The sequence below is a fragment of the Muntiacus reevesi genome, chromosome 3, assembly GCF_963930625.1.
Source record: "Muntiacus reevesi chromosome 3, mMunRee1.1, whole genome shotgun sequence".
In the NCBI taxonomy this organism is placed as follows: domain Eukaryota; kingdom Metazoa; phylum Chordata; class Mammalia; order Artiodactyla; family Cervidae; genus Muntiacus; species Muntiacus reevesi.
In genome coordinates, this window is record NC_089251.1 from 138,395,465 (window position 1) to 138,423,345 (window position 27,881).

Genomic DNA, 27,881 nt, shown 5'->3' on the forward strand with positions numbered 1-27,881 from the left:
ACCCTATGAACAATAGCATGTCAGGCTCCTCTGTCGATGAAATTTTCCAGGTAAGAATACTGGAGCAGGTTGCCATTTCCTACTTCAGGGAATCTTCCTGACCCAGGGACTGAACCCATATTTCCTGTGTCTCCTGCATTGGCAGGTGAATTCCTTACCACTGAGCCACCCGGAAAGTTCAAAAGACATGTCTAGAGTTCTTCAAATAAAAACACATGTTGTTTGAACATCTTGGTTATTTGAAAACAAAGGGGTCTCCTTAAACTCTGGAATTGAGGAGTAACAAAAACCACATCAAGACAAAAGAAATGCAGCTTGGTTGCTAACTTGAGAAGCTCTAAGCAAACAAAACAAAACACGAAAGCAAAAACTACGACCTCAACAGAAAGCCTTGTCCTGATGCTACTATTTTAGAAATTCTCTCTAAAGAAGTGTTAGGTAGTTAGAATAGGAAAAAGGAGTCCAGAATGGCAGTGGCTAAAAGACAAAGAGGGTAAAGCCCGTGAAAAGAGAACAAAGGAAGGTCTGAGGACTGGAGTGAGGACCTCAGGTAAAACAAACAGTACTCCTGGCTAGCCCAATTTACATAGGGCAGGCCCAGGGGGAAGCGGAAAAAACATATAAAAAGAGGAACCAAAACTGAGCTGGGGGCTTCTCTTCTGTTTGAGTCTTCAGGGTTGACACTCCCTCTCACACCTCAAGAATGTATTTTCCTTTGCTTTCTAAATAAAACTGAGCTGTAACACGAAGCTGTAACACTGGTCTGTCCATCGCTTCAAATTTTTGCTGTGACCGAGGAAATTTACATGGGGCTGTAACACTGGTCTGTCCATCACTTCAAATTTTTGCTGCAGTGAGAAAGAACCGAAGAAATTACACACTCCCCTGACAGAAGGACACGAGGAATTATGAGTCTGAGTGGAGCCAGCAGACTTAATAGTAAAAATCAAAGGGGGAAAAAAATCTACATTGATCTTTTCCAGATTCTGAAACCAAACAATTTAAGTTAAACCCACAGTTCACAAAACTTAGAAGGTTTCTCAAAAAATGAACTTGCTTGGGATAATATAAAGTATCTAAATAATAATTTAGAGCTCTACATCTCAAAGTGCTTTAGGGATATGTTTATTCATTCTTCATTCATCAAATATTTATTAGGTGAGGTAATTTGCTAGTTACTAAAGAAAACATAAAGTTGAATAAACTGTTATAGTGCATCAATATCTTTATTTAATATGCATGAGTATATTATAAACTTTCATAAAATAAGTATCACTGTTTGGCAATTAGAAAAGTTAGAAAGCTTGAAAAAACCTGCTCAAGGTCACTCAGCAGCCTTGAACTGGGATTCAAACATAGGGTGTCTGACTTTACCTCTTGCTCTTTACCTCAAGGAGCTTACAGTCTATAGGGAAGGTAATAACATGAAAAAAGGACATTAAGTGGTGAAAGAGAATGAAATTACCTTATGTATTAGAAAATGAAGACATTAGATTCATTTCAGAGAATCATACAAAGTCTCATTCCTGTAGATTCTCAAGAATTGGTGTTAGGCTAATGGGGAAGGGAAAAGTGGACATTTCAGATGGAGAGTTCCCAAAGACCCATATTCAGGGACATGCACTGATGTGTTCAGAGACTATCAACTAAGCCACTTGGTTGAAGCACCATTTTGTGAGCAGAAATAATGTGCCTGAGGGCTTGGAAGGGTAAGTTGGGACCAGATTCCACAGTTCTTGAAGCTGGACTTCATTTTGCATTCTGAAGAAGGATGAAAGGCAGTTTTTGAGCGGGGGAGAAGCCTTATCACTCCTTCCAGGGACACTGTGCTAGCTGTCTAAAAATGCAGAGACAAACCATATACCCTGCTTTCAAAATTTAGTATCATAACTTATCATTGAACACCTCTTAGATGTAAAGGATTGAGATAAATGTCCTTTAGATACATCAGCTCATTGACTTCATCATCTATAATTGGTGTGATTTGAACAAAGATTGTGGAAAGAGCCGAGATGCCAGGCTGAGCAATTTGGGTTTTTATCCCAAGGGAAAAGGAGGGCCACTGAAGCACTATAACATGATTTGCATTTTAGCCTAATCATTCTGACAGCAGTTTGGAGAATGAATTGGAAGGAGAGAGTCTGGAGGCTGGGAGATGAGATGAGAATGTTCTGCTTTTAGACGGGCTATGCCAAAGGGAGATTTTATTGGCAGTGTGTAGGATGGGTCAGAGAGGGGAAATTGTGGGAGGAAACCAAATAGGAAAATACTTTAGTCACACAGAGGAGAAGTAATGAAGATCTGACCTCAAAGGGCATCAGTGACATGGAAGAGGTGGAATCAATAAGGGAAGGAGGTTGAGAATATGTTCAAAGGCTGTCATTTCAGATGATGGTAGTTCCATCAGAAAAAATAGAAATTTCAAGAGGGGTTACAGATGGGGGTGTGTTTAAATGGAGAGAAGTGTTTTAGTTTGGTCAGATTTAGTCTCAGAACATTAAGTGAATTCCTCCAAAGTACAGTTGGTGAAGTTGGTCAGGGATCTGAAAAGTGCTATGGATAGAGAACTGGGTGCTTCTGGCATAGAGCTAACAGTAGAAAACACAAGAATAAATGTAATTATGGTGGGGATTTTACCAGAAGAACTGATAAGAGGTGCTGAGAATGTTTACATTTACAGGGAGGAAAGAGGCAGAGGGTCAGGAAGGGAGACAGAAGAGATAATAATGTCTAACTTTGTAGATTTATCGGGAAGATTAAACGAATTATTTCTCCCTGAAATGTTTTGTTCAGTGCTTGGTACATAACAGATACTCAAATTATCTCCCAAACAAATGAACAAACAGAAGCTCAAAACGTCTTCACTTCACTCGGCCTAATTTTTGTAGAAGAAAATCAAAAGCTCACGTCTCCCCACTGGTAGAAGAGCTTGGCAGCATTCCATTGCAGCTTCTGGTTCCGCTTGTTGCCCACGATGGGGGACCGTCCCCTGGAAAGGCCTTTCTTGGTGATGTTCACGTGATGCCCTTTCATCCACTCTGGCCAGTTGCCACGGTTGCAGCGGTGCACAAATCGGGCACATTCCAGGAACAATGCTGCTCTGGCCACCACCGGCGCTTCCTGCGTAGGGTTGTTAAGGAAAGAGTAGTGTGGGATTAACAAACAATGAATCTGACCTTAAAGCGAATGCCTATGTACTCTTAGTTTATTTTTGCCTTTGTATTTTGATTTGGTTTAGCCATATTTTCCCTGTGGCTCAGCAGTAAGGAATCCACTTGCAATGCAGGAGCCACAGGAGACATGGGTTTCATCCCTAAACCAGGAAGATCCCCTGGAGAAGGAAATGACAACCTACTCCAGTATTCTTGCCTGGAGAATCCCATGGACAGAGGAGCCTGGTGGGCTACAGCCCCTAGGGTCACAAAAAGTTAGACACAACTGAGCGACTTAGCAGCAGCAGCGATATTTCCCAGGGTAGTGTTAACATGGTTACAGAAGTAGTGGGAACTCTGGAAAATGAATCCATGAAGGCAAATTTGAGTACTGAATAATGAGACATTTTAAGTTGGTTTCTGCATGTAGTTTTCTCCTCATGGAGAATCTTAAGTAATTCCATGACTCTATCTTTGCATATTTCAGAGACAGTGGGGATTTGAGTGTGAAATCACTTTTAATAAGGAGGTTTTAAATATGAAGCTTTTTAAAACCTAAAATTAGCATGATGCAAACATATATTCAATTTCTAGAACTAGATGTAGATTAACCAAGGATGTCAGTTTTTTAGGACCATCCACAAACTCCAAGGACATACAACTGCTCTCTCACTTAGGCTAATAAAAAAAAGAAGAGCTTACTATATCAGGCTGAGTTGTGAGGATAAACAGAATAAAATGGGGCCTGAAATGAGAAAAAAACAAACAAATGAATGAATGAATAAATAAATTCAGTTGAGTTAGGCTCTTTCTCTAATTTTTCATAAACAACAGATCAAATTCTGCTTAAATAGGCATGGTTTCAATTGAAAATGTTTGACAAGGAGGAAATTACTTAATTGATAAATGAAAAACAGCATTTCTCCAGGAAAATAAAAATTTGACTCCATCTTGTCAAGATGTGTTTGAAAAATAAAAGCAAGAGCTTTTCATTAATACTCATAAACTTGTAAGAGTAAGATACCTACTCTTTAGAAGCCAAGAAAAATTTAATATGGGAAAGAATGTGAAGTTTCCCATAGGTCAACAGGTCACAAAAAAATACATACATCAAATATTCACTTGTGTCAGTTAAAAAATATATATAACAATATTTGCTATCATCTTGAAAGTGAAAGTTGCTCAGCCGTGTCTAATTCTTTGCAACCCCATGGACTACACAGTCCATGGAATTCTCCAGGTCAGAATACTGGAGTGGGTAGCCTTTCTCTTCTCCAGGGGATCTCCCCAACCCAGGGATCAAACCCAGGTCTCCCACATTGCAGGCGGATTCTTTACTAGCTAAGCCATAAGGGAAGCCCGAGAATACTGGAGTGGGTAACCTATCCCTTCTCCAGGGATCTTCCTGACCCAGGAGTCAAACTGGGGTCTCCTACATTGCAGGTGGATTCTTTACCAGCTGAACTATCAGGGGGAAGCCCTTGCTGTCATCTTAGAGTTACCTACTGAATCCCATGTCCCGTGTCCCATGTGTTTTCAAATGGAAACAGTTTTCATGATTCAAGTAATAGCATTCTTAACAATGCCTCAATCTATAATGTCAAATAGGTGCTAATATATAGAGAATATCAATTATGTTCCAACTAGTTTTTATAAATTGTAATTCTTAATTATCATAACAGCCGTGTGGAATAATATCCTCATTTTAATATTTTTTAATACGAGGTATAACTTTTCCACTCTTATGCAGCTGGGAAGAAGCAGACAGGGGATTCATTCTCAGGTCTCTCTGATGCTCAGATCTGTACCTCTTTGGTATCTTCAAGGTCTTAACTCATGCTCATATACACCTGGGGAAAAGATGATTTCTAGCATGCATGTAGAAAGTTACTGTTTAAAGATGGAACATTAATGTCATGTAAAACACAAGTAATCACATAATTTTCCCATTTAAAATATATTTTATGGTCCATCCATCTGACTCATCAATGAATAAAGGCAACTGACCTTTGTTGTTTGGTTCATTTCTCTCTCTGTCCTCACCCCAAGTGCTCTGTGATCCACTTATGTCAAACTGGTTAGTCTCCCAGATAAGATATCTCATACCTTTCCATGTGTTGTTTCCATCACTTGCAGAGCCTTTAAGCCCCTTTTCTATCTAGCAGATTCCCACTTGTAAGCTTCAGTGTAGTTACCTTCTCTAAGAAGATTTCCTTAATCCTTTCCTCTTCAGGCAGAGGCAGTTACTTCACACTGTCAGAAACACACTATCTCAAATACCCTGGATGTTTCAAGCAACTTAGACCTTTAAGCATTTTCCCATTGTTTACAACTTAAATGAAACTATCAAGAATCCTAGTAAGAAATTTAATTATGTTGGATGTAATTTTACAAAAAATATGACATATTGCCATTGAAGATAAAGTTAATCTATGTGAAAAGGCAGAATAGAAGATAAACACAATGATGAGCATCTATCATTAATAAAAGATGGACAGTGATGATGAGAAACTATCCTCAACTTTATTGGTCCCAAGACTTGATAGTAGGTCAGAAAGATAGAAAGACTTTAGAATGCAAAGGCTCAGATGAATTTCTGCATTAAACTTATCGTTACCATGGTGCCGTAACACCCCAACTAAATATCTATACTCTTTCCTTGTATTAAATATTCAGTTTACTAAAGATTTCAGATATGCTAATCTGCATTTGGAAAAGCCTGGAACATCTATCTCTAAAAAGGAACTCCAGTCTGGAAGACAAGGCAAGTGATGCAAATCTATTCTTATCATGTCACATTTTGACACATTTCCAATATAAAGCAATGAGATTCATTGCTTAATGACAGGAGGACAGAAACAACACTGGTGGAATAGCATTAGGTGATGAACGTTAGCACTTTCATGATTAATGAGCATAAAAACTTAACCTAACTCGTATGGGACATAATTTGTTTTTCTTATATATACATTTCTTTTAACTATTAAATGGCACTGAGAAGACTAACAGAAGATGAATAAGAAAACCCAGACGGTGCTATGTGAGGCTTCCCATGTCAGTTGGCTTGGCTTCTTAAGAAAATATGTTTTATTTGCTTAGGAAACTCAAGGTATTTTGAATGAAAGACAATTTTAATTCTCTGCTCTCAAAAGCTTCTTATGATAAAACCCAGACATTATCAGTTTTTGACCCTAAGAAATCCTACTTTAAGTTGGGAAATAGAACTGAGACCATTATAAAAATAATTCCCATTAATTAACTATATAGCACAACATTAAAGGGAAGGTTAGTTATTACTGATAAATTTAATTCACGTAAATTGTCAAACTCAGTAACTTTTGGAAATGTCACTGTCTGCACTAAGGGATGATGACATAGAACAACTCAAATATTGACTTCTTATTATAAACCTCACGAATCTTGTAGGTGAAAGCAGACTTGGGGATCGTATAGTCAAGAGGACCCTGAGTACTAACAATTTCTGTGGTACTGTAGTGTGTATGTTACTATATGGACAATGGAGGGTGCTCTTGTAGTATAAAGCTAAGGACTCAACTGTACGTCCTCATAGAAGATCCTTGGGAATAAGAACCGACTTCACAGTGTGTGAAGTAGTCAAGGCATTATATTGTGGGTGTGGCCATAAGGAATTATTTTCCTTATAAGTTCCTTTAAAAGTGTAAGTTAGAAAGTATTGATTTGAGGAGCAGGGTTATGGAATACCTTAGACAAAGGATTCTTCCTGGACATAAAGGAAAGTCAGTTTTCCCTCTTTTGATGGAACTTGCCTCTTAATGGCTCAGAGCTATCTGATGAAGCAGCAAAACAATGGAGACATGACAGAATGGGTAGGGATGGATTCACATCACAGAGAAAAACAGCACAAATGGAGAAAAATGAATCAGAAGAAGGCTGCATGGATGAAGAGAACCATGGAGTTTCAGAGACATAGTTAAAACCGAACATCAAAACAAACTTTGGTACCATTGATAGACCACAGAAAATTTTTCTGGTGGTCCTAAAAGAGAAGTAGGCAGATTTAAATTCTTTCTGATTAACATGGCTGCCAGATCACCTTTTTATTCTATGTTCCATAAAGCCACAGAGCAGCTTCAGTTCCATTATGTCATAACTTCATAGTTCCCAGACAAGCAAGAAGCAATTTGAACTGGTGAGATAAAATGTTAGGTTGAACTTCATGGAATTTCTAAGTTTGATGGTCAAATATAGTAGCATATCATCAATTTCATATGGTTTTGTTGTACATAAGGTGCTCTCTGCAATGGTTACAGAGCTGTCTATTTAAAATTACAAAACATCATGCATTTCTTATTTTGTTAATTTGGTTCTTCTCTCTTTGTTTCTTAATGAGTCTTGCTAATGGTTTGTCAATTTTGTTTATTTTTTCAAAAAAACCAGCTTTTAGCTTTGTTGATTTTTGCTATGGTCTCTTTAGTTTCTTTTGCATTTATTTCTGCCCTAATTTTTAAGATTTCTTTCCTTCTGCTAACCCTGGGGTTCTTCATTTCTTCCTTCTCTAATTGTTTTAGGTGTAGAGTTAGGTTATTTATTTGACTTTTTTCTTGTTTCTTGATGTAAGTCTGTAATGCTATGAACCTTCCCCTTAGCACTGCTTTTACAGTGTCCCATAGGTTTTGGGTTGTTGTGTTTTCATTTTCATTCGTTTCTATACATATTTTGATTTCTTTTTTGATTTCTTCTATGATTTGTTGGTTATTCAGAAGCGTGTTATTTAGCCTCCATATGTTGGAATTTTTAACGATTTTTTTCCTGTAATTGAGATCTAATCTTACTGCACTATGGTCAGAAAAGATGACTGGAATGATTTCAATTTTTTTGAATTTTCACAAGCAATAAATGCTGGAGAGGGTGTGGAGAAAAGGGAACCCTCTTACACTGTTAGTGGGAATGCAAACTAGTACAGCCACTATGGAAAACAGTGTGGAGATTTCTTAAAAAACTGGAAATAGAACTACCATATGACCCAGCAATACCACTTCTGAGCATACACACTGAGGAATCCAGATCTGAAAGAGACACGTGCACCCCAATGTTCATCGCAGCACTGTTTATAATAGCGAGGACATGGAAGCAACCTAGACGCCCACCAGCAGATGAATGGATAAGGAAGCTGTGGTACATATACACCATGGAATACTACTCAGCCATTAAAAAAGAATTCATTTGAATCAGTTCTAATGAGATGGGTGAAACTGGAGCCCATTATACAGAGTGAAGTAAGCCAGAAAGATAAAGAACATTACAGTATACTAACACATATATACGGAATTTAGAAAGATGGTAACGATGGCCCTATATGCAGGGCAGAAGAAGAGACGCAGAAGTACAGAACAGACTTTTGAACTCTGTGGGAAAAGGTGAGGGTGGGATGTTTCGAAAGAACAGCATGTATATTATCTGTGGTGAAACAGACCACCAGCCCAGGTGGGATGCATGTGTCAAGTGCTCAGGCCTGGTGGGCTGGGAGGACCTGGAGGAGTCAGGTGGCAAGGGAGGTGGGATGGGGGACCGGGATGGGGAATACGTGTAGCTCTATGGCTGATTCACATCAATGTATGACAAAACCCACTGAAAAATAAAAAAAATTTAAAAATTAAAAAAAAAAAAAGAAAAAGAGATTTATCACCCGCAAAGCCGGTTAACAAGTACTAAAAATAAAATAGGAGTAAAAAGATAAAAAAAAAAAAAATCATGCATTATGCAGTATTTCTCTAACATTCTTCAACTAGAAAACTTCAAGTATCAGGCTATTTTCCCTTGACTTCTTTTGGCACTTTTTCCTGCATTTGATAAGATCGTTATGTATTTTGAATGTTTCCTTTGTGAAGGTAAAGCAGAGAACTAGAATACTAATTCAAACAGCTGTACTTTATTTTGCCTGGGGACGTAGAAAATATTGTTACCAAGATATGATGGTTAATTGAAGGTTATAATTACAATACATTCCTTCCCCTGAAAGACTAGATCTAAACTTATTATGTAAGAAGAAACCCTGATTGATCCTGGAAACATAACAACACAGGGCGAGAACTGTTTTAAAGACAGTAGTTTATGTTGGTCCTTGGGAAATTATGTAATATTTTTATTGCCTTACAAAAAAATGTAAAGCTCTTGCTGGTGTAAGATACCTATTTATTTAAGACCACTGGGAAAAAGCAGTTATTCTGGGTCTTTGTGTACACTGGAACCTTGTTTGCTAGAGGGCATGTGCTTGTGAGCCAGTATTTATTACTTAGCTTGTATTCAGTTCTCTGCCCGAGATCATTAAGCAACTGACATGCTGTCTCTGTCCCTGTGCATTTCTGCAGTAGCTGCAGGCAACTGAAATGATTCAATGTCAGGCTAGATGCAGACATTACAGTTGAGTACATGGTTTGGCTGGGTTGGCATTTTAACACTCAGATCATGCTAATATCTTGCATAATTGTTTTAAAAACCAAATAAGGACTGCTACTTCTGACAATATGATGGATTAGGTGTGAAGACAAACATCTTTTGGTTTAGACATTTAAAAATGCTGGATAAAATATCCAAATTTTTTTCACTTTATTTTTGCTTTTGCTTCTGATATGAGATGATAGACCATTGAAAAGTAGAAATTACAAGAAAATTCAATTCTGGAGTGAAGGTAGGGAGAAATGTGTGAACCAAAGAAGGAATATTTGCCCCGAGTGTTTCTATTGACTATGGCAAGACTGGAGTATGGGTTTTCAATGGGCCACAAATTAAATGTCAGTGTTCACGTGGAGTGGAAGGTCAGGCCACACCCCTTTATAAAGTCAATATCCCAGGTGGGAGTATTTTTTATTAAACTTCAATTGAGAGAGCTAATGCCAGTTGATCATCACCAAAGAAATGTCTGAAAGGTTTCTTTTAGAAGAAGGACACAGATCTTACTTAGAAAGGGACGTCTGAGATGCGAGGAAAAATGGTGGGCAAAGACTACACTAAGCTTTGGGGCAAATTTAAAAATCATTTTCCTAACAATTAATAAAAATAAACTCTACTTGGTCAATGTTAAAACAAAAACAGAGAACTAGATCTTGGCCAACTGGCATTAAAACCCTCTACAGTCTTTCATTGTTTGCAAGAAAAGTAAAGATATTCATTAATTTTAGACTGCATTGAGTTAAATATGCATGCAATTTTTAAAATATAAATAGAATATAACAAACTTCAAACTGATAAGGGAAAATGAATAAAACAAAGCTAAACCAAAGCAAAGAAAAATCCAACATAATTTGAAGGAAGGCATGAAATGGAAATGAGAACACACATAAAATGAAATAGTGAAAAAAATGTGGTAAGTAGTCTGAAGAAGACAGAACTGAAACTACACAAGTAAATATAATCTGTGCCAATGTACTAAACTTTCTAGGGAAAAAGATCATTAAAATGGTTTATAATTCAAATACTTGCTTTCTACAAGAAATATACCTAAAACATGAAGATATAGAAATGTTGAAAGGAAAGGGTTTACAAAAAGATATACAAGTCCAATGCTAAACTAGCCAAACTGTTTCAACTGTATTAATATCAAAGAAAAATATATCCTTATATACTAGAAATAAATTGGGTCACTAGGTAGTGAAAAGACCCTGATGCTGGAAAAGACTGAAGGCAGGAGGAGAAGGGGATGACAGAGGACAAGATGGTTGGATGGCATCACCGACTCAATCAACAGAGTGTAAGCAAGCTCCAGGAGATGGTGAAGGACAGGGAAGCCATGGGGTGTACTACAGTCCATGGGGTCGCAAAGAGTTGGACATGACTGAGTGACTGAACGACAACAAGGTCGTGATAATACCTTTATAGGACCTGATAAATATTATATTTCTAAACTACCTGCCTCCTCTAAATCAATAAAACAAAAATTGCTGGAATGTCAAGGTAAATAGATAACTTTGCCATCAAATCCCTTACCAATATACAGTGGAAGTGACAGATTCAAGGGATTAGATCTGATAGAGTGCCTGAAGAACTATGGATGGAGGTTTGTGACATTGTACAGGCAGTGATCAAGACCATCCCCAAGAAGAAATGCAAAATGGTTATCTGAGGAAGCCTTACAAGTAGCTGAGAAAAGAAAAGTGAAAAGCGAAGGAGAAAAGGAAAGATAAATCCATTTGAATGCAGAGTTCCAAAGAATAGCAAGGAGAGATAAGAAAGCCTTCCTCAGTGATCAGTGCAAAGAAATAGAGAAAAACAGTAGAATGGGAAAGACTAGAACTCTCTTCAAGAAAATTAGAGATACCAAGGGAACATTTCATGCAAAGATGGGCACAATAAAGGACAGAAATGGTATGGACCAGAAGCAGAAGATATTAAGAAGAGGTGGCAAAAATAAACAGAAGAACTGTACAAAAAAGATCTTCATGACCCAGATAACCATGAAGGTGTGATCACTCACATAGAGGCAGACATCCTGGAATGTGAAGTCAAGTGGGCCTTAGGAAGCATCACTACGAACAAAGTTAGTGGAGGTAATGGAATTTCAGCTGAACTATTTCAAATCCTAAAAGATGATGGTGTGAAAGTGCTGCACTCAATATGCCAGCAAATCTGGAAAACTCAGCAGTGACCACAGGACTGGAAAAGGTCAGTTTTCATTCCGATCCCAAAGAAAGGCAATGCCAAAGAATATTCAAACTACCACACAATTGCACTCATCTCACATGCTAGTAAAGTAATGCTGAAAATTCTCCAAGCCAGGCTTCAACAGTACATGAACCATGAACTTCCAGATGTTCAAGTTGGATTTAGAAAAGTCAGAGGAACCAGAGATCAAATTGTCAACATCCACTGGATCATTGAAACAGCAAGAGAATACCAGAAAAACATCTGCTTTATTGACTATGCCAAAACCTTTGACTGTGTGGACCACAACAAACTGTGGAAAATTCTGAAAGAGATGGGAATACCAGACCACCTGACCTGCATCCTGAGAAATCTGTACTCGGGACAAGAAGCAACAGCTAGAAGTGGACGTGGAACAACAGACTGGTTCAAAATCGGGAAAGGAGTATGTCAAGTCTGTATATTGTCATGCTGCTTGTTTAAATATAAATTATGTAAATGCAGAGTACATCATGAGAAATGCTGGGCTGAATGAAGCACAAGCTGGAATCAAGATTGCTGGGAGAAATATCAATAATCTCAGATATGCAGATGACACCACCAGTATGGCAGAAAGTAAAGAAGAACTAAAGAGCTTCTTGGGAAAGTGAAAAAGGAGAGTGAAAAAGTTGGCTTAAAACTCAACATTCAGAAAACTAAGATTATGGCATCCTGTCCCATCAGCTCATGGCAAACAAAAGGGCAAACGATGGAAGCAGTGAGAGATTTTATTTTGGGGGGCTCCAAAATCACTGCAGATGGTAAATGCAGTCATGAAATTAAAAGACTATTGTTTCTTAGAAGAAAAGCTATAACCAACCTCAGTTCAGTTCAGTTCAGTCGCTCAGTCATGTCTGACTCTTTGTGACCCCACGGACTGCAGCATGCCAGATCTCCCTGTCCATCACCAGCTCCCAGAATGTACTCAAAGTCATGTCCATTGAGTTGGTGATGCCATCAAACCATCTCATCCTATGTCGTCCCCTTCTCCTCTGGCCTTCAATCTTTCCCAGCTTCAGGGTCTTTTCCAATGAGTCAGTTTTTCACATCAGGTGGACAAAGGAATGGAGTTTCAGCTTTAGTATCAGTCCTTCCAATGAATACTCAGGACTGATTTCCTTTAGGATGGACTGGTTGGATCTTCTTGCAGTCCTAGGGACTCTCAAGAGCCTTTCCCAACACCACAGTTAAAAAGCATCAATTCTTTGGTGCTCAGCTTTCTTTATAGTCCAACTCTCACATCCATACATGACTGCTCGAAAAACCATAGCTTTGACTAGACGGACCTTTGTTAACAAAGTAATGTCTCTGCTTTTTAATATGCTGTCTAGGTTGGTCATAGCTTTTCTTCCAAGGAGCAAGTGTCTTTTAATTTTATGGCTGCAGTCACCTTCTACAGTGATTTTTGGAGCCCCCCAAAATAAGTCTCTCACTGTTTCCACTGTTTCCCCATCTATTAGACATGAAGTGATGGGACCAGATGCCATGATCTTATTTTTCTGAATATTGACCAATCTAGACAGCATATTACAAAGCAAAGACATTACTTTGCCAACAAAGGTCTGTCTAGTGAAAGCTATGGTTTTTCCAGTAGTCATGTATGGATATGACAATTGGACTATAAAGAAAATTGAGCACCGAAGACTTGATGCTCTTGAGCCGTGGTGCTGGAGAAGACTCTTGAGAGTCCCTTGGATTGCAAGGGGATCCAATCAGTCCATCCTAAAGAAAATCAGCCCTGAATATTCATTGAAAGGACTGATGCTGAAGCTGAAACTCCAATCCTTTGTCCACCTGATGTGAAAAACTGACTCATTGGAAAAGACCGTGATGCTGGGAAACACTGAAGGCGGGAGGAGAAGGGGACGACAGAGGATGATGGTTGGATGGCATCACCAACTCAATGAACATGAGTTTGAGTAAGCTCTGGGAGTTGGTGATGGACAGGGAAGTCTGGAGTGCTGGAGTCCATTGGGTCTCAAAGAGTTGGACATGACTGAGCGACTAAACTGATTTGTCATCTCAGATTAAGTCGTGAGGAGAAAAAAAAGGATGTACAAGGCTTGAATATGAAACACCATACCCTGATAGACCTAGAGGGAATATGTAAGTGAAATAAGTTAGACAGAAAAAGACAAGCACTGTATGATTTCACTGATATTTGGAATCTAAAGAACAAACGCTAAAATGAACAAACAAAACAGAAACAGACATAGAGAATTGGTGCTTGCCACAGGTAGGGGTTAGGGGGCTGGGTGGGGAATGTGGCTTAGGTGAAACAGATGAAGAGGATTAAAAGTTTCAGACTTTCAATTATAAAATAAATAAGTCATTGGGATATAATATACAGTATAGGGAATATAGTCAATAACATAATAACATGTATGGTGACAGTTGGTTACTAGCTTTATGGTGATCAATTCATAATGCATATAAATGCCAAATCACTATGCTTTACACCTGAAATTAATATAATATTGTCACCTATACTTCAATTAAGAAAAAGGAAAGAAAAGCTACTATGTTATACCCAATATTAGAGAATGAACATTCTTTTCAACTACACATGTAACAGCTATGAAAATTATATAATGATCTAGTTTATAAAGCAACTTTAATTCCAAAGAATCAGTATCTGAAAATGAAGTTATAAATCAATAAAAATGGATACCTAGCAAAACTCTGAAATTTATAAGTTGAAATGCACATGCATCTATTTAAATGACTCATGGAAAAGGAAATAATTAAATTTTAAAAGTCTTACATATAAATTGTAACAAACATACTACTTATCAAAATTTATGGTATGTGATTAAAGTAGTAATGCTAAAATTCTAATGCTCAGTTTTTGAACAGAAGAAAATAAAAGTATGAGCCTAGCCATCAGCTAATAAGCTAAATAATAATGCAATGAATTCAAAGCAATAAGGAGAATAAAAAATAAGGGCAGGATATACTCAATATTTTATAATAACCTATGAGGGAAAAAATCCTAAAAAAATTATATGTATATATATAAAACTGAATCACTTTGTTGTACACCTAAAACAAACTAACACAACATTGTAAATCAACTCTACCTCAATAAAAAAAATAATAAGGCATTAAAGAATTAGAGAACAAGACACAATAGAGAGAATCAACAAGATTGTTAAAAAAGACTAAAAAAATTGACAAATACTTGGCAAGTCTAATCAAGAAAAATGGAGACAATTTTAGGAATAAAAACAGATAAAATAATAACAGATGCTACAAATATTAATAAGAAAATTATCAATTTTAATCCAACAAATATGAAAATTGAAGTAAATCTGACAAATTACTGAAAAAAGTAAAATTACATAAACTGACTCAGAGAGAAATAGAACTTTTGAATAATCAGTTCAACTCTGAATCTCAATTTGAATTTTAAATATATCTAAATTTATCGGTGGGCTCAATGTAATTCCAAGAATATATCAAAGAATTTTCAGAGAAATTGACAAGCTAATTATAAAATTTACATGGAAGAGCAAAGAATAATTAGGTGATGTTCAAAGTTTGAGCTATTAAGGAGAGTAACTATTAAGAGAGAGTAAGCTGTTAACAGAGAGTAACCCAGAGTACACAGGAAATGGAACAGAAAAATATTTGGAATCACATCCATGCATATACAGAAAATGGACACATGATTAGGATGGTGTTGCATATTAGATAATAAAGAATGAGTTAGTCAAAATAACACACTAGGATTTTTTTTCATGTGAAATAAAAAGAAAAAAGGAAAGAATCCCACGTTATACACACAGTAAATTCCAGTTAAAGACCTAAATGTGAAATGTAAACTTTACAATTTTAGAGGAAAATGTAACATGTGTTTATTATTACTGTGGGATTTCTTTAAAAAGACTAAAAAAAAGCCATTAAAGAAAATTTTGATAAGTTATATCAAAATGGATATATTAAAATACAGCATGAGGGAACAGAACAAAATGACATATTCTCTAGGGATACAAACTCATGCAGCAAAATAAGCCAAGCACAGGGAAAATTAAAGTTCAAGACAGCAGGGCCTTCTGGGAAGTAGGGGTGAGTGATTAGGAAAGGAATGCAAGGGACTTAAAAAAATTTGAAATGTGCCCGACTGCGACATTTCATAGTCAGATTTTTTAAAAAAACTCAATATAGGAGTACCACTAGAATAAAGTGAATAATTGGACCATTTAGCTTTGACTGTTTCTGGATTACTTCAATTTTTCTTATGATTCAAAAGAAAACACAATATTACTTTGCTTTTAGAGTTCCCAGTCTGCATATATTCCTAACTCCTTGAAAAAAGGTAATTTCAATTGATCACCAAGTAGTTTTATGATGATAAACTCCAATGTGGATTAAATTTATTGCAGTGAACCTAAAAGTAGGACTATATGGTAACCTAATGTTTCATTTTCCCCAGGAGAGTTCTAGTTTTTGTCTAATTGGTATGATTATTGATAACACATTTCACTCTCAAAAGTGTCCCAGTTAGAATACAAATTATATAATCATTCCTCCTAAAGCTATCTATTTATGAAGCTATTATAATTTAACATGAATTAGGTTTTCTTTTTCCACAGACTAGGGAGAAAACTATGATCCCATGGACTCTCTTATATTCATGGAATTGCTACTAAAGCAAATTGACATTATTGTGTGTTATTCATGCCAGTAAATTACCAGTAGATGAGACATTACTATGTCTGTGCATGCTATGTATTTGTCTGGATAAAAAATGAAAGATAATTTCACCTGAAATATATAGAAAACAGACAAAAGTGCCTTTTGTTCAAACTGCACAATTTTTCTATTTTTTATGCTTGTAGATTATATCAACTTAAAGATGAAATAAATCCTTTCTAAAACATGTCTTTTAAAAAATGTCTTATAGTTGCATTTATTAAATTTATACAGAAGAGAAACAGTGTGAGGAGGAGCTGTGCTGAAATAAAAACTGAACCAATTATCCCTTCATAGTCATAGTAAAAATGACAAGAGGATTGTTTAAAACAAAAACCTTCAGATGGGCAAGACTTTGAACACTGACATTTCTTTCATTTAATAATGTTTTTTAATTCTGAATAAAATTGTAAACTAGAAAAAAATCACATTGAAATTCTATGATGCAGGTAAAGAGACAATGAAAATTGTTCTGAAATAAAAATCACATCATAAGGTAAACATTGCATTTAAGCTGTACTTAAAAAAATGAATGCAACATCCAACAAAAGCAAACAACAAAAAGGAGATGGGAGAGTATTAGACTATAAAATGATGATGAACTGAATATACTCATTTTCCCTTCCTCTCCCAAATCATATAGGATGAAATAGTAGAACCTATACCTATATCTGTATCTATCTACCTACCTATCTGTACCTATCTGTATGTACATATGCATCTGCATATATATCTGACATCTGTATCTATCATCAATCTATCCATCTATGTCATTTATATCTATATCTCAGTTCATTTCCATTCAGTCGCTCAGTCATGTCCGACTCTTTGAGACCCCATGGACTGCAGCACACCAGGCTTCCCTGTCCATCACCAACTCCCGGAGTTTACTCAAACTCATGTCCATTTGAGTCAGTGATGCCATCCAACCATCTAATCCTCTGCTGTCCCCTTCTCCTCCCACCTTCAATCTTTCCCAGCATCAGGGTCTTCTCAAATGAGTCAGTTTTTCACATCAGGTGGCCAAAGGATTGGAGTTTCAGCTTCAACATCAGTCCTTCCAATGAATATTCAGAACTGATCTCCTTTAGGATGGACTGGTTGGATCCCCTTGCAGTCCAAGGGACTCTCAAGTGTCTTCTTAAACACTACAGTTCAAAAGCATCAAGTCTTCGGCGCTCAGCTTTTTTTATAGTCCAACTGTCACATCCATACATGACTACTGGAAAAACCATAGCTTTGACTAGATGGATATCTGTAGCTACATATTTCTATACCTATATATTTATATGCTAAAACCACAAATGCATTGGAAAACATGCAAAACATATTTAAAAGTGAAGCATTTCTGAAAGTCAGGAAGGAGGTGAGGTTAGATATTAAGTGAAACCAAACACAGAGGATACAAAATTTAATAACATATCTAATAAAAGACATTTGCGAATATTAATCTCAAGGGGTTCTTAACCCCAAATCAACAGGTATGAACAACTGCCATTGCCACAGTTGCATAAATGATGGTAAAAACAGAATGCCACTTTGCTTCAAACATATTGGACATGCAGCTACACTTTCCTTCCTCTCAGTCCTCTTGCCAGCATTCACCAGTGATTTCAGTTCCTTCACCTTTCTGTATCCAAGAAATTGAAGTTAAGGGTGCCCTCATTTGAAGACCATTTCCTGGCTTAATCCTTTCCTCTTATATCACCAAATAAAATAATGAATATGAAGGTGCTTTATAAACTACGATAAATAATGAAAATGTTACTTTGTTATTCTCTACCCTCATCTCTGCCCCCACTACCACTACGACGATGACCACCATCATCACTAACATCATGATGACTACCATCATCGCCACCACCACCAGAATGGCTACCATCACCGCCATCATCACCTATCCCCTTTTTATCACCACTACCATCATCACCTATCCCTTCTTTTTATACCATCACCACCATTATCATCTAGCCCTTCTTTTTATACCATCACACCATCATCATCTATCTCATCTGTTGTTTTTTTTTTTTCCAACCAACCAGGTCTGCCTGTAATTCCTCTGTTTCCTTTTAATCTTGACTGATACTGACCTCTGGATGCTCCTTGACCTTGACCTAGAATCAAAGACTCTCAGATAATAAAGAAATTCACACTAACCACCTACTTCCTAAGTCCCCCTGTAAACCTCCCCCATTGAGTCCAGTGTAAGGACAAAGAGCTCATTACTTCTCAATGTATCTACTTCATCACTGAATATCTATAATGATCAGAAAATGCTTCTTTACTTTGAAGCTTGAAGATATTGCTTATAAACATCAAATCTCCTTTATTTTATTTCTTACCATGAGATTAATAAGATTGAGAAGATCAAGCAGACCAGAATTGGTCCAATAGGAAAGGAAGAAAGGAGAATCTAGTGATTTATTACTAACTGGCCACAATCTTATTTGGAAGATGTAGAATAATTTTAAAAGTTCTATGGTATTCTGCCACTAATTAAATCTCCTTGGAAACTCTAAGCATTATAGAAGTTAGAGATTATATAGGTATGGAAACATCTGATGAGAAGGAATAAAATTCCAGCATCAAGACAAAGTATTGATGACTATCAAAGTGTTCATCAATATTCTTATTAACATAATCACCATTCAGAAGCCAGTGTTAATTTGCTTGACTGGGGTTATTTATTAAATCTTCAAGTATACCAATCTGTTGGTGACAAGCCTCCTGTTTTTCCCATGCCCACATAACTTATAAATCTTAAAGGCCTTCTATGTAGGAAGTATTTATTCCTTCTGTTTTATACCATCAGTAAATGTTAATAAAATTTGATGGTTCCTTTGTCTAAAAATTTTCCAAAGTATCTGTGACTTCAGAATTGAGACAAAGATGGACACAATAGTACATTTGGAACTCTATAGCACAGATTACCCATAAAGTTCTAATGCACCATTGCTATTGTGTGTTTAATAAATTGTTCAAATAGCTGCTGTCATCATCACTTTTTAAAACCACATTTCAACTATCAGGTTTAAAATATAGAACTTCTTATTTTTCACATTTTATAGTTCCTATAGTGATCTCACATAATTTTTAAATGAGAGAGTCAACATGGTGTTGTATAAAATACAGGGTCTGTCCAATCCAGCTCTATCATTTGTTGACTTCAAGCCCTGGCCAGTTGGTCTTTCTGAGTTTCTTTTTTTTTTTTTTTAATACAGTAGGCACACAGTAAGTGTTAATTATTAGCCTGTCAACCAAAGAATGCTGTACACTCTGTCTAGAAAAGAGATCATCATACAAATATTATCTTCATAAGGAAAGTTGCAAAACAGGTAATGCTTTCCAGTTGAGTTCTGTTGTGTTATTGTTTACTGCACTATGCCTGGCACATAGGAAATCTTCAAGAGATATTGGCTGAGTTAATTAATCAATTATTATATGATGAGTATCTTGTAAGCCACATTGACTTCCAGGCTTTCAAATTTCAACATCCTTTCCATTTGATATTTGATATATCAAATATATGTTTCTCTTCCTTCTCTGACTAGATCCAGTCAAAAACTAACAACTCAGGAGAGGCTGAGAACTCTGCTCACACTTACTGCATTCTCACTGTTATTCACCCTGTTATGCCAATACTTTCTTCTGTTCCCTAATCAAATCCTGCTGCTTGCACTGCTACCAACACCATGATATTTTATACTCTGTGAGCACTTTCTAATCATTATAAATCTAACAGTTATAATACAGGAATTTATGGCTATCTTAATGAGCATTTTTGAAGTGCAAACAAAATGTGGCACACTTTATTGGCTTTAGTAATTTTTGTGAACTAGCCACATACTTACTCATTTTCTAAAGGTTCAGTGGTCCTTTCTTTATCAATTTGTTACATTAATTTATTTTAATGTGCTCCTTTCAGAGTAGATCAAGATGTGATTAAGAAGAACCATGTATGACTCAAGAGAGTGACAGGCTAGTTACCACTCTCCCACTTAGATAACAAGAAATTGGCTCTCTGCTTTGTCAGGCTTTAGAGAGGCATCTCATTCTTTGTATATTGCCACCTGCCTCAGCTCTCCTGGAGACCTGTGACTCTGCATTTTACAGTCACCATAGCGTATATCAATACACATTAACCACTTTGGAATTAAGAAAAATATTTACAAAGGCCAATATCCAAGACTGAGAAACTGACTGAAAAATTTTATATAAACAACCTTTGGGAGATTACAGTGGTATTTGCATTTCAGGCTTACGTGAAGCTACATACCTTGCCGGTCACTAAATATCATGACAGTAAAAACTATTAATGTCACAGAAAAATGTCATGAATTATAAGCTTTAGATGATATTCCAAGGTAAAAATATGAGTGGCCAGCATTTATATGATCGTGAGTTATAAAATGGGCTAAAGGGTTTCTGCTGTAAAAAGTCTACTTTAATTCTTTTAAAAATGTTAATATAAAAGACTTTTATTTCTTGATATTTACCTGGCATTTTGTACCCAGTATTTATATAGCATATGAAGAATTTATTAAACCAGAAGGTAAATAAAGGAAATTGAGAGACAGTTCTAAACTCATGTCTGGACTTCGTTTACCTGACAAAAATACTTTCTAAACAAGATCCACATTATAATCTTGAATCTCTTACATGTGAATAATGCCACACGATGCTCAAGGTGTTTCTGCACTATTAATTTCAATTGATCCTTGCTTCATATTCTCCCTCAACTAACAGGTAATTAAACCAAGATAGAGTGTAAAGGATAAATACATGACAGACATGACTAATAACAATTAACAATGATAATGGCCTACTTTATTGAGGACTTGCTATATTTCAGGCATTGTGATGAAGACTTTACATCCAGTATCTCATTTAATCCTCACACTAGCCCTAGGAGGTAGACATAATATTATTATTACTCTTATTACATTTAATATCATTTTACAGTGTTTGGCTAACAGATGTCAGAGAGATTTTAAGCCAGGAATTCTCATACTGTTCTGGAATGTGACTCATATACTGTTAATCATGATGCTATACAGAATATATTTTATATATTTTAATATATGTATTATATTTAAAAAGATTCATAAGCTTTAAATTATGATGCTATATAGAATTTATTTACTAAGAATTTCCCTCATTTCTTTTCTTCTTTTACCTCACCACCTTTCCCCTCCTTTTCCCACTAATGCTGAGGGGAAAAAAATAAGGCCAAAACATAAATCCACAGTTAGGGTTAGGATTAGGGATTCATGCTTTCCTCCATTAGCAGAATTAACTGGAATGGAGTACAGGGTGAGAAAATTCTTGCAACAACTTACAAGATCCAAGGCAGCTGCCAAGATCGATGCATCAGGAATTGTCCCTGGCTCACAGCAGTTCAACAGAAACTGAAAACGCTTCATGCCTTGTCGAATTGCTCCAAGATTCACCACGTTTTTGCTTTTTCCACCATCTTGGTTGGAAGGCAGATGGTCATCGAAACTGTGGCAACCTGTGGAGGTTTTCCCATGTTGGAAGAAAGAAGGAGAGATAGTGTAATGGTTGTAAGTTTAAAAAGAGCTTTGAAGTTTCAACAATACATTTTCTGTAGTGTTGGCCTGAGAACATTTTCTTCACCTACACCTCCCTCCTGTCTATCTAACGCTTGATTTGGCCATGCCTTGACTTTTAAGCATTTGGTGACACATTGCATATGTAAACATGGGGTGTTACACAACTATTTAAATATAGGGTCCAATCCATAGAGAACAGACTCATAGTCACCAAGAGGGAAGAGGGTGAGGGAGGGGTGGATTGGGAGTTTGGGATTAGCAGATGTAAACTATTACATACAGAATGGAGAAACAGCAAGGTCTTACTGGATAGCACAGATAACTATATTCAATATCCTGTGATAAACCATAATGAAAAAGAACGTGAAAGATAATGTATAAATATATGTAGAACTGAATCACTGTGCTATACAGCAGAAATTAATACAACATTGTAAATCAACTATGTGTCAATAAAATAAATTTTAAAGATTAAAAATTAAAAAGATAAATATAAAAGTCAAAGTGTTAGTCGCTCAGCCACGTCCAACTCTTTGGTGACCCCATGGACTGTTGGCCTATCAGGCTCCTAAAGTTCATGCAATTCTCCAGGCAAGAATACTGTAGTGGGTAGTCATTCCCTTCTCCAGGGGATCTTTCTGACCCAGTTGAATCCAGCTCTCTGGCACTGCAGCCAGATTCTTTACCATCTGCACCACCAGGGAATATAGGGCCTGATCATTTTTATACTAGGTCTCTTCTCTAACACTGCTAAGGGGATTATTGAAAATAATTCTTCCTGTAATCAACAGCTAAATTCTGCTTTTATGGAAGATGCAATATCACTGTGCAACTTCAAGTCTGTTACAAAAAACTTATATCAAAGACAGTATCCTGATATCTTGGTGCCAATGCAAAGAATCATCGAAAATGAGAGTTGTAAAGGACTTGGGAGGTGCTCATTTAATTCCAAGATTTCCAAACCTGGTTGTGCATCAGAATTATCTGGGAAGTTTTGAATCTTATTCAGAACTTCAGAACCAGTGTCTCTGGAAGGAGCATGAGAAAGTGAGCTTTGTAAAGCCTCATAGATGATAAGGACACTGCCAGCTTGAGACCACACAGTAATCAGAGGTTTGGCAACCACTGATAGATCTTCACTTATTTTTCCAGTTAAGCTGCATAAGAATGAAAATCTGTCTGGAGTTTCTTAAAATGCATAATATCACGTTCTGTTGCTATATGTTTTGATTCCATAGGTCTGTTAATATGAATATTAACAAACATGTCACTGATTTTAATACAGGAAGTCTACAAATCACACATGAAGGAAGATAAATACAGAGCACTGTTTTTCATCTTTTTTTTTAACCCCAGGTACTTTTCCCCAGAGGAAATCAACCCTGAATATTCATTGGAAGGACTGATGCTGAAGCTCCAATACTTTGGCCACCTGATGCAAAGAGCCGACTCATTGGAAACGACTCTAATGCTGGGAAAGATCGAAGGAAGGAGGAGAAGCAGGTGACAGAGAATGAGATGGTTGGATGGCATCACTGACTCAATGGATATGAGTTTGAGCAAACTGTGGGAGATGGCGAAGGACAAGGAAGCCAGGCCTGCTGCAGTTCACAGGGTCACAAAGAGTCGGACACGACTGAGCAACTGAACAATTCCTTTTTTAAAAAACCTAAATATCTCACAGTTTTCTTATAATTTCTAGTGTGTGTGTGTGTGTGTGTGTGTGTGTGTATACACACATATACATATACTATTTAGTTTCTCTTATATAATGTATATTACATATATATAATCTCTCATATAATATTGAGTATACCTTTAAAAACCAAGCCCAAGTTGCGTCCCATGATTTTGAAAAGGGCTTTTAGCACTTCAGAATATACCCCCAGGAGGCTGATTATAGTGCTTGGCTTAATGTATACTGACACCAGTCATTCGCAGTGTTGCAAACTCCAGGTCCTCACTAAGTCACAGATGCCATTATAGGAAATGTCTTTCTCACCTCTTCTATAAAAAATACCTTAATCTCGCCCAAGCACTGCCCCACTTTCCCACTTGCTGCCTCAGCAAAAAAGTGGCTCTTATAGCTGTTGCTCTCAACTAAAGTGCCCTACATGCCTGTGTTGTAATTGATAGTTGCAGGATATATGGCGAATAATTTGTTTCTGTTACTAAACACTAATGTTCACAAATTTGCACTTAAAAATAAAATCCAGAGTTAGACTTACCCTTTTAGTTACTTGCATTCTTTGTAAATAAAAGGGTGGTATTTATAGTCATGAGCTTGGATTACCATGATAGTGTGTCCCATATAGGGATGTCAGCCATCATGTCTACTAGTGGAAAAAGGTCAGCACCTGTTTTTCATTCTTTGAAAGCAGTTCAAGCTCAGGGAACAGATTCCATTGGACTTATTACCACAAGCTAAAAAACTATGGCATGGTTTAAAAATAATTACCAATTCCTGGTCAACAGCTTTCAAAATATCTCAGTATCATGGTGAATTATACAGGTGTGAAATTATACGATGTGTGGAATTTGTTCTAAAACATATTCAAAAATAAGATGAAGCAAATTGCAAAAAAATTTTTCATTATTACAAGTGCGTGATAGATATTTGGAATCCATTGGACCACCCTTTTTACTCTTTGTCTATGTTTGAAAATTTTCATAAGTACAAAAATGGCTCAGGATGAAAATATCATTATCAACATTTCCTATATTTCATTCCTTATGGGTGTGTTTCCTTTTCAAGTATAAATATTCTAGAATAAAAGTTCCATATTCAGCACCTTCAGTATTTTTTTCTAGTTAGTGTAAGCATATTTTGTATCAAACGCAAAAGGAAGTAGCACAAAATGAATTTGAAGGTGGAAAAAATTTCAGAAGACAGAATTTCAAATGGTCCTAAGAAGGCATAGCTAGAAGCTACAGATAATGACCAAACATTTCCTGAACAACATTGTCTTCAGACAGCTGTCTTTCAAAATACTATTCTATTTACTCATTGAACATAAGCAAAACTATTAGAACAGGTAACTTCCTGTTATTTTTCCTATCTATATATCACTTTATTAATCATTTTTATACAGTCCTTTAATAGATACACATGTCACAGGATATCTCATTCATTAAATATTTATAACTTTAATTGTACCTAAATTTAAACTTTGAATTTAAGATAGATTCCCAAATAATAAGATTTTTCCTTTTAGTGAATCAAGTTGTTCCATTATTTCTTACCATAATCAAGATTTAAGATACATTAAGTGATAACTCTCAAATTTGTAATAGAACTAATGTATAACATAGACTGGATGGTCAAAAAAATTTATTTTTATTTAACTAATTTATCTAAAAGTTTTCATCATTTTAATAAATTTTTTCAATTTTTTCATTTTTTCAATATTTTTTTACAAGATAATTACTTCTTAAAATATGTATTCAATATTACTAAAGAAAGTCTCCCTTTCCTTTCCTTTCTTTTTTTGGCCACGCCAGGTGGCATATAGGATCTTAGTTCCCCAACCAGGGATCGAATCTCTGCCCCCTGCAGAGTCCTAACCACTGAACCTTCAGGGAATTCCCAAGAAAGTGTCATTTTGATAGAAAGGACTTCAGAAACAACACAGTTAAGAAGTATAAATAAAATAATGAAAACAGAAATGATCAAAACAATCACTGTTGGTAAGAACCTATTCTGTGAAGAATCATTCACAGATGATGCACACTTGGTAAAAACCCCACAAGTCCAGGATGTAAGGATCATACTATAAGCAGAAGCTATTTATGTACATAGCTATAAGTAAAAGCTATTTAAGATACCAAGGAAATTTTCCATTGTATCTATATAGCATTAATGTGTTTGTGCGCCAAGTCACTTCAGTCATGTCTGGTTCTTTGTCATCATGTGGACTGTAGCCCACCAGGCTCCTCTGTCCATGGGATTCTCCAGGCAAGAATACTTGAGTGGGTTGTCATGCCCTCCTCCAAGGGATCTTCCTGACCCAGGGATCGAACCTGAGTCTCTTATGTCTCCTGCATTGGCAAGTAGGTTCTTTACCACTAGTGCCAGCTGGGAAGCCCATAGAGTGTTAGTAGAAAACAATATATTTACTAACTCTTTGAGCTCTTAGTATGTGCCAAGTACTGTACGAGAGATATGGTATGATTTATTCTATTTTTATAACAGCTACATAAGATAGATCTTTAAAATGGTTTTAAAAAGAGAGAATGAGAAAGAATAGAAACAGAGAGATAAAGAGGGGGACAGATGAACTAACCCTGTTTAAGTTCATGCAACAGAAAGTGATAAGGTCAGAATTCAAATTCAAACTAGTAACAAACAGCCTGTTCTCTTACCACCAGGCCACCCTATGTCTTTAGAATACCCAAATGTTTATGTTGAAGACTTTTACATCCTGCTGAAGGTTGTGATTATGTCAGGAAAATTTACTGTAAGAAATTAATCAATACTGTACATGTTACAGACTGTCTAGTTGTACCCTGTTGACCTTTCATATTGTGATACTGAAAGAAACATTAGAAGCAATTTGCTTATAAAATGTACCTATTCCTAAAAAAAAAACTACCTATTCCTTATTAATTTTTTATATACATTTACTAACGTAAGGATGCCTCTTGGCTTGCTCCATCATGATTAATCTTTTAGTCTCAATACATTCTAGTTACACTTATTTACTATTTTTTACATTAAATTAACTGATGTATAATTTACATAGGATGCATTTCCAAAAGGTTGCTAGATCTCAAAGGACATTTCAAAATCTAGTATTTCTTTAAGAAGATTTTCCATACAATTCGTGATAGCGCTGAGCACGAAGAAGTCAGTCAATTTTCCTGATCAGTTGGGGGAAAAAAACATTGTTTTAGTTAATGAAATATCTTCCTTCAAATAGAGACAATATGATTTCTAAAATGAAATATTCTTAGCAAATAGGAAAATATAGAATAAAAAGATGGCCAGTCTCTGAATGTAATTTCAGTTCTGTAAAATATTTAGTAGATGTATTTTTCATTTGTTGAATAAAATCTTAGATTAAAAAAATTCAACCACGTATTGCATTTTATCTTAACCCAGTAAAGTTAGGATACTACATTGAAACTGAGAATAAGAATGTTTGGTATTTGTTTTCTTCAACAACTTTAACAGAGAAAATAGGTAATTAAAGTAATTTAAATGAGAAAGAAACGGACAATGCATCTATAATGGATGCACAGTGATCATCTATTCACAGATTTCAAAGTATTAGAAAAAGGAAAAGAAAGAAATAAAAAGTAAAAGCAGGATTCAAAGTTAAGATGTTTACAAGGTCAAGAATGGCAGTTGTTGCAAAATACAAAGTACTCAGATGAGCAGATAATGTTTTGATTTTGTAGAATAGCTGGGGATATCTGTCTTTTGCAAAACATTCCAAAAGAATTATCTCATAGAATAATTTTAAAATTTTTAACAAGCCAGAGATTATGGACAAAGAATGATGATATACAAACCATATTCTTTTCTCAGTCAAAAACACATTAAATATCCCAGAATCAGTTCCAAATTTTTATCATTTTGTCTTCTAGACACACAGGTAGAGACTGTACTATGGGTACTGTTGACGCAAACTCACCCTAGACTCAGGATGTGTGAATATTTTGTATCAGGTCTTTTCTATTTATGAATGAAATGTAAAGAGTATGTGAAACAATGGCTGAAGTCTGTAAGAACAGCGGTGAGAAAAACACAAAATCCAGAAGAAACTAAGGTGCATGAGCAAGACTAATGATAACACGTTTG

General features: G+C 36.0%; 1 protein-coding gene across 3 annotated transcripts in view; it reads right to left on the reverse strand.

Annotated features, from left to right (window-relative positions):
• UNC80 (unc-80 homolog, NALCN channel complex subunit) overlaps positions 1–27,881 on the reverse strand; it is a 221,106-nt gene that overhangs the window by 118,659 nt on the left and 74,566 nt on the right. For all 3 annotated transcript variants that reach the window (XM_065927674.1, XM_065927672.1, XM_065927673.1), the window contains exons 22-23: positions 21,845–22,017; positions 2,908–3,120 (exon numbers count right to left, since the gene is read on the reverse strand). In XM_065927674.1, the coding sequence (XP_065783746.1) occupies positions 2,908–3,120; positions 21,845–22,017 (386 nt within the window). The remainder of the gene's footprint in view (positions 1–2,907; positions 3,121–21,844; positions 22,018–27,881) is intronic.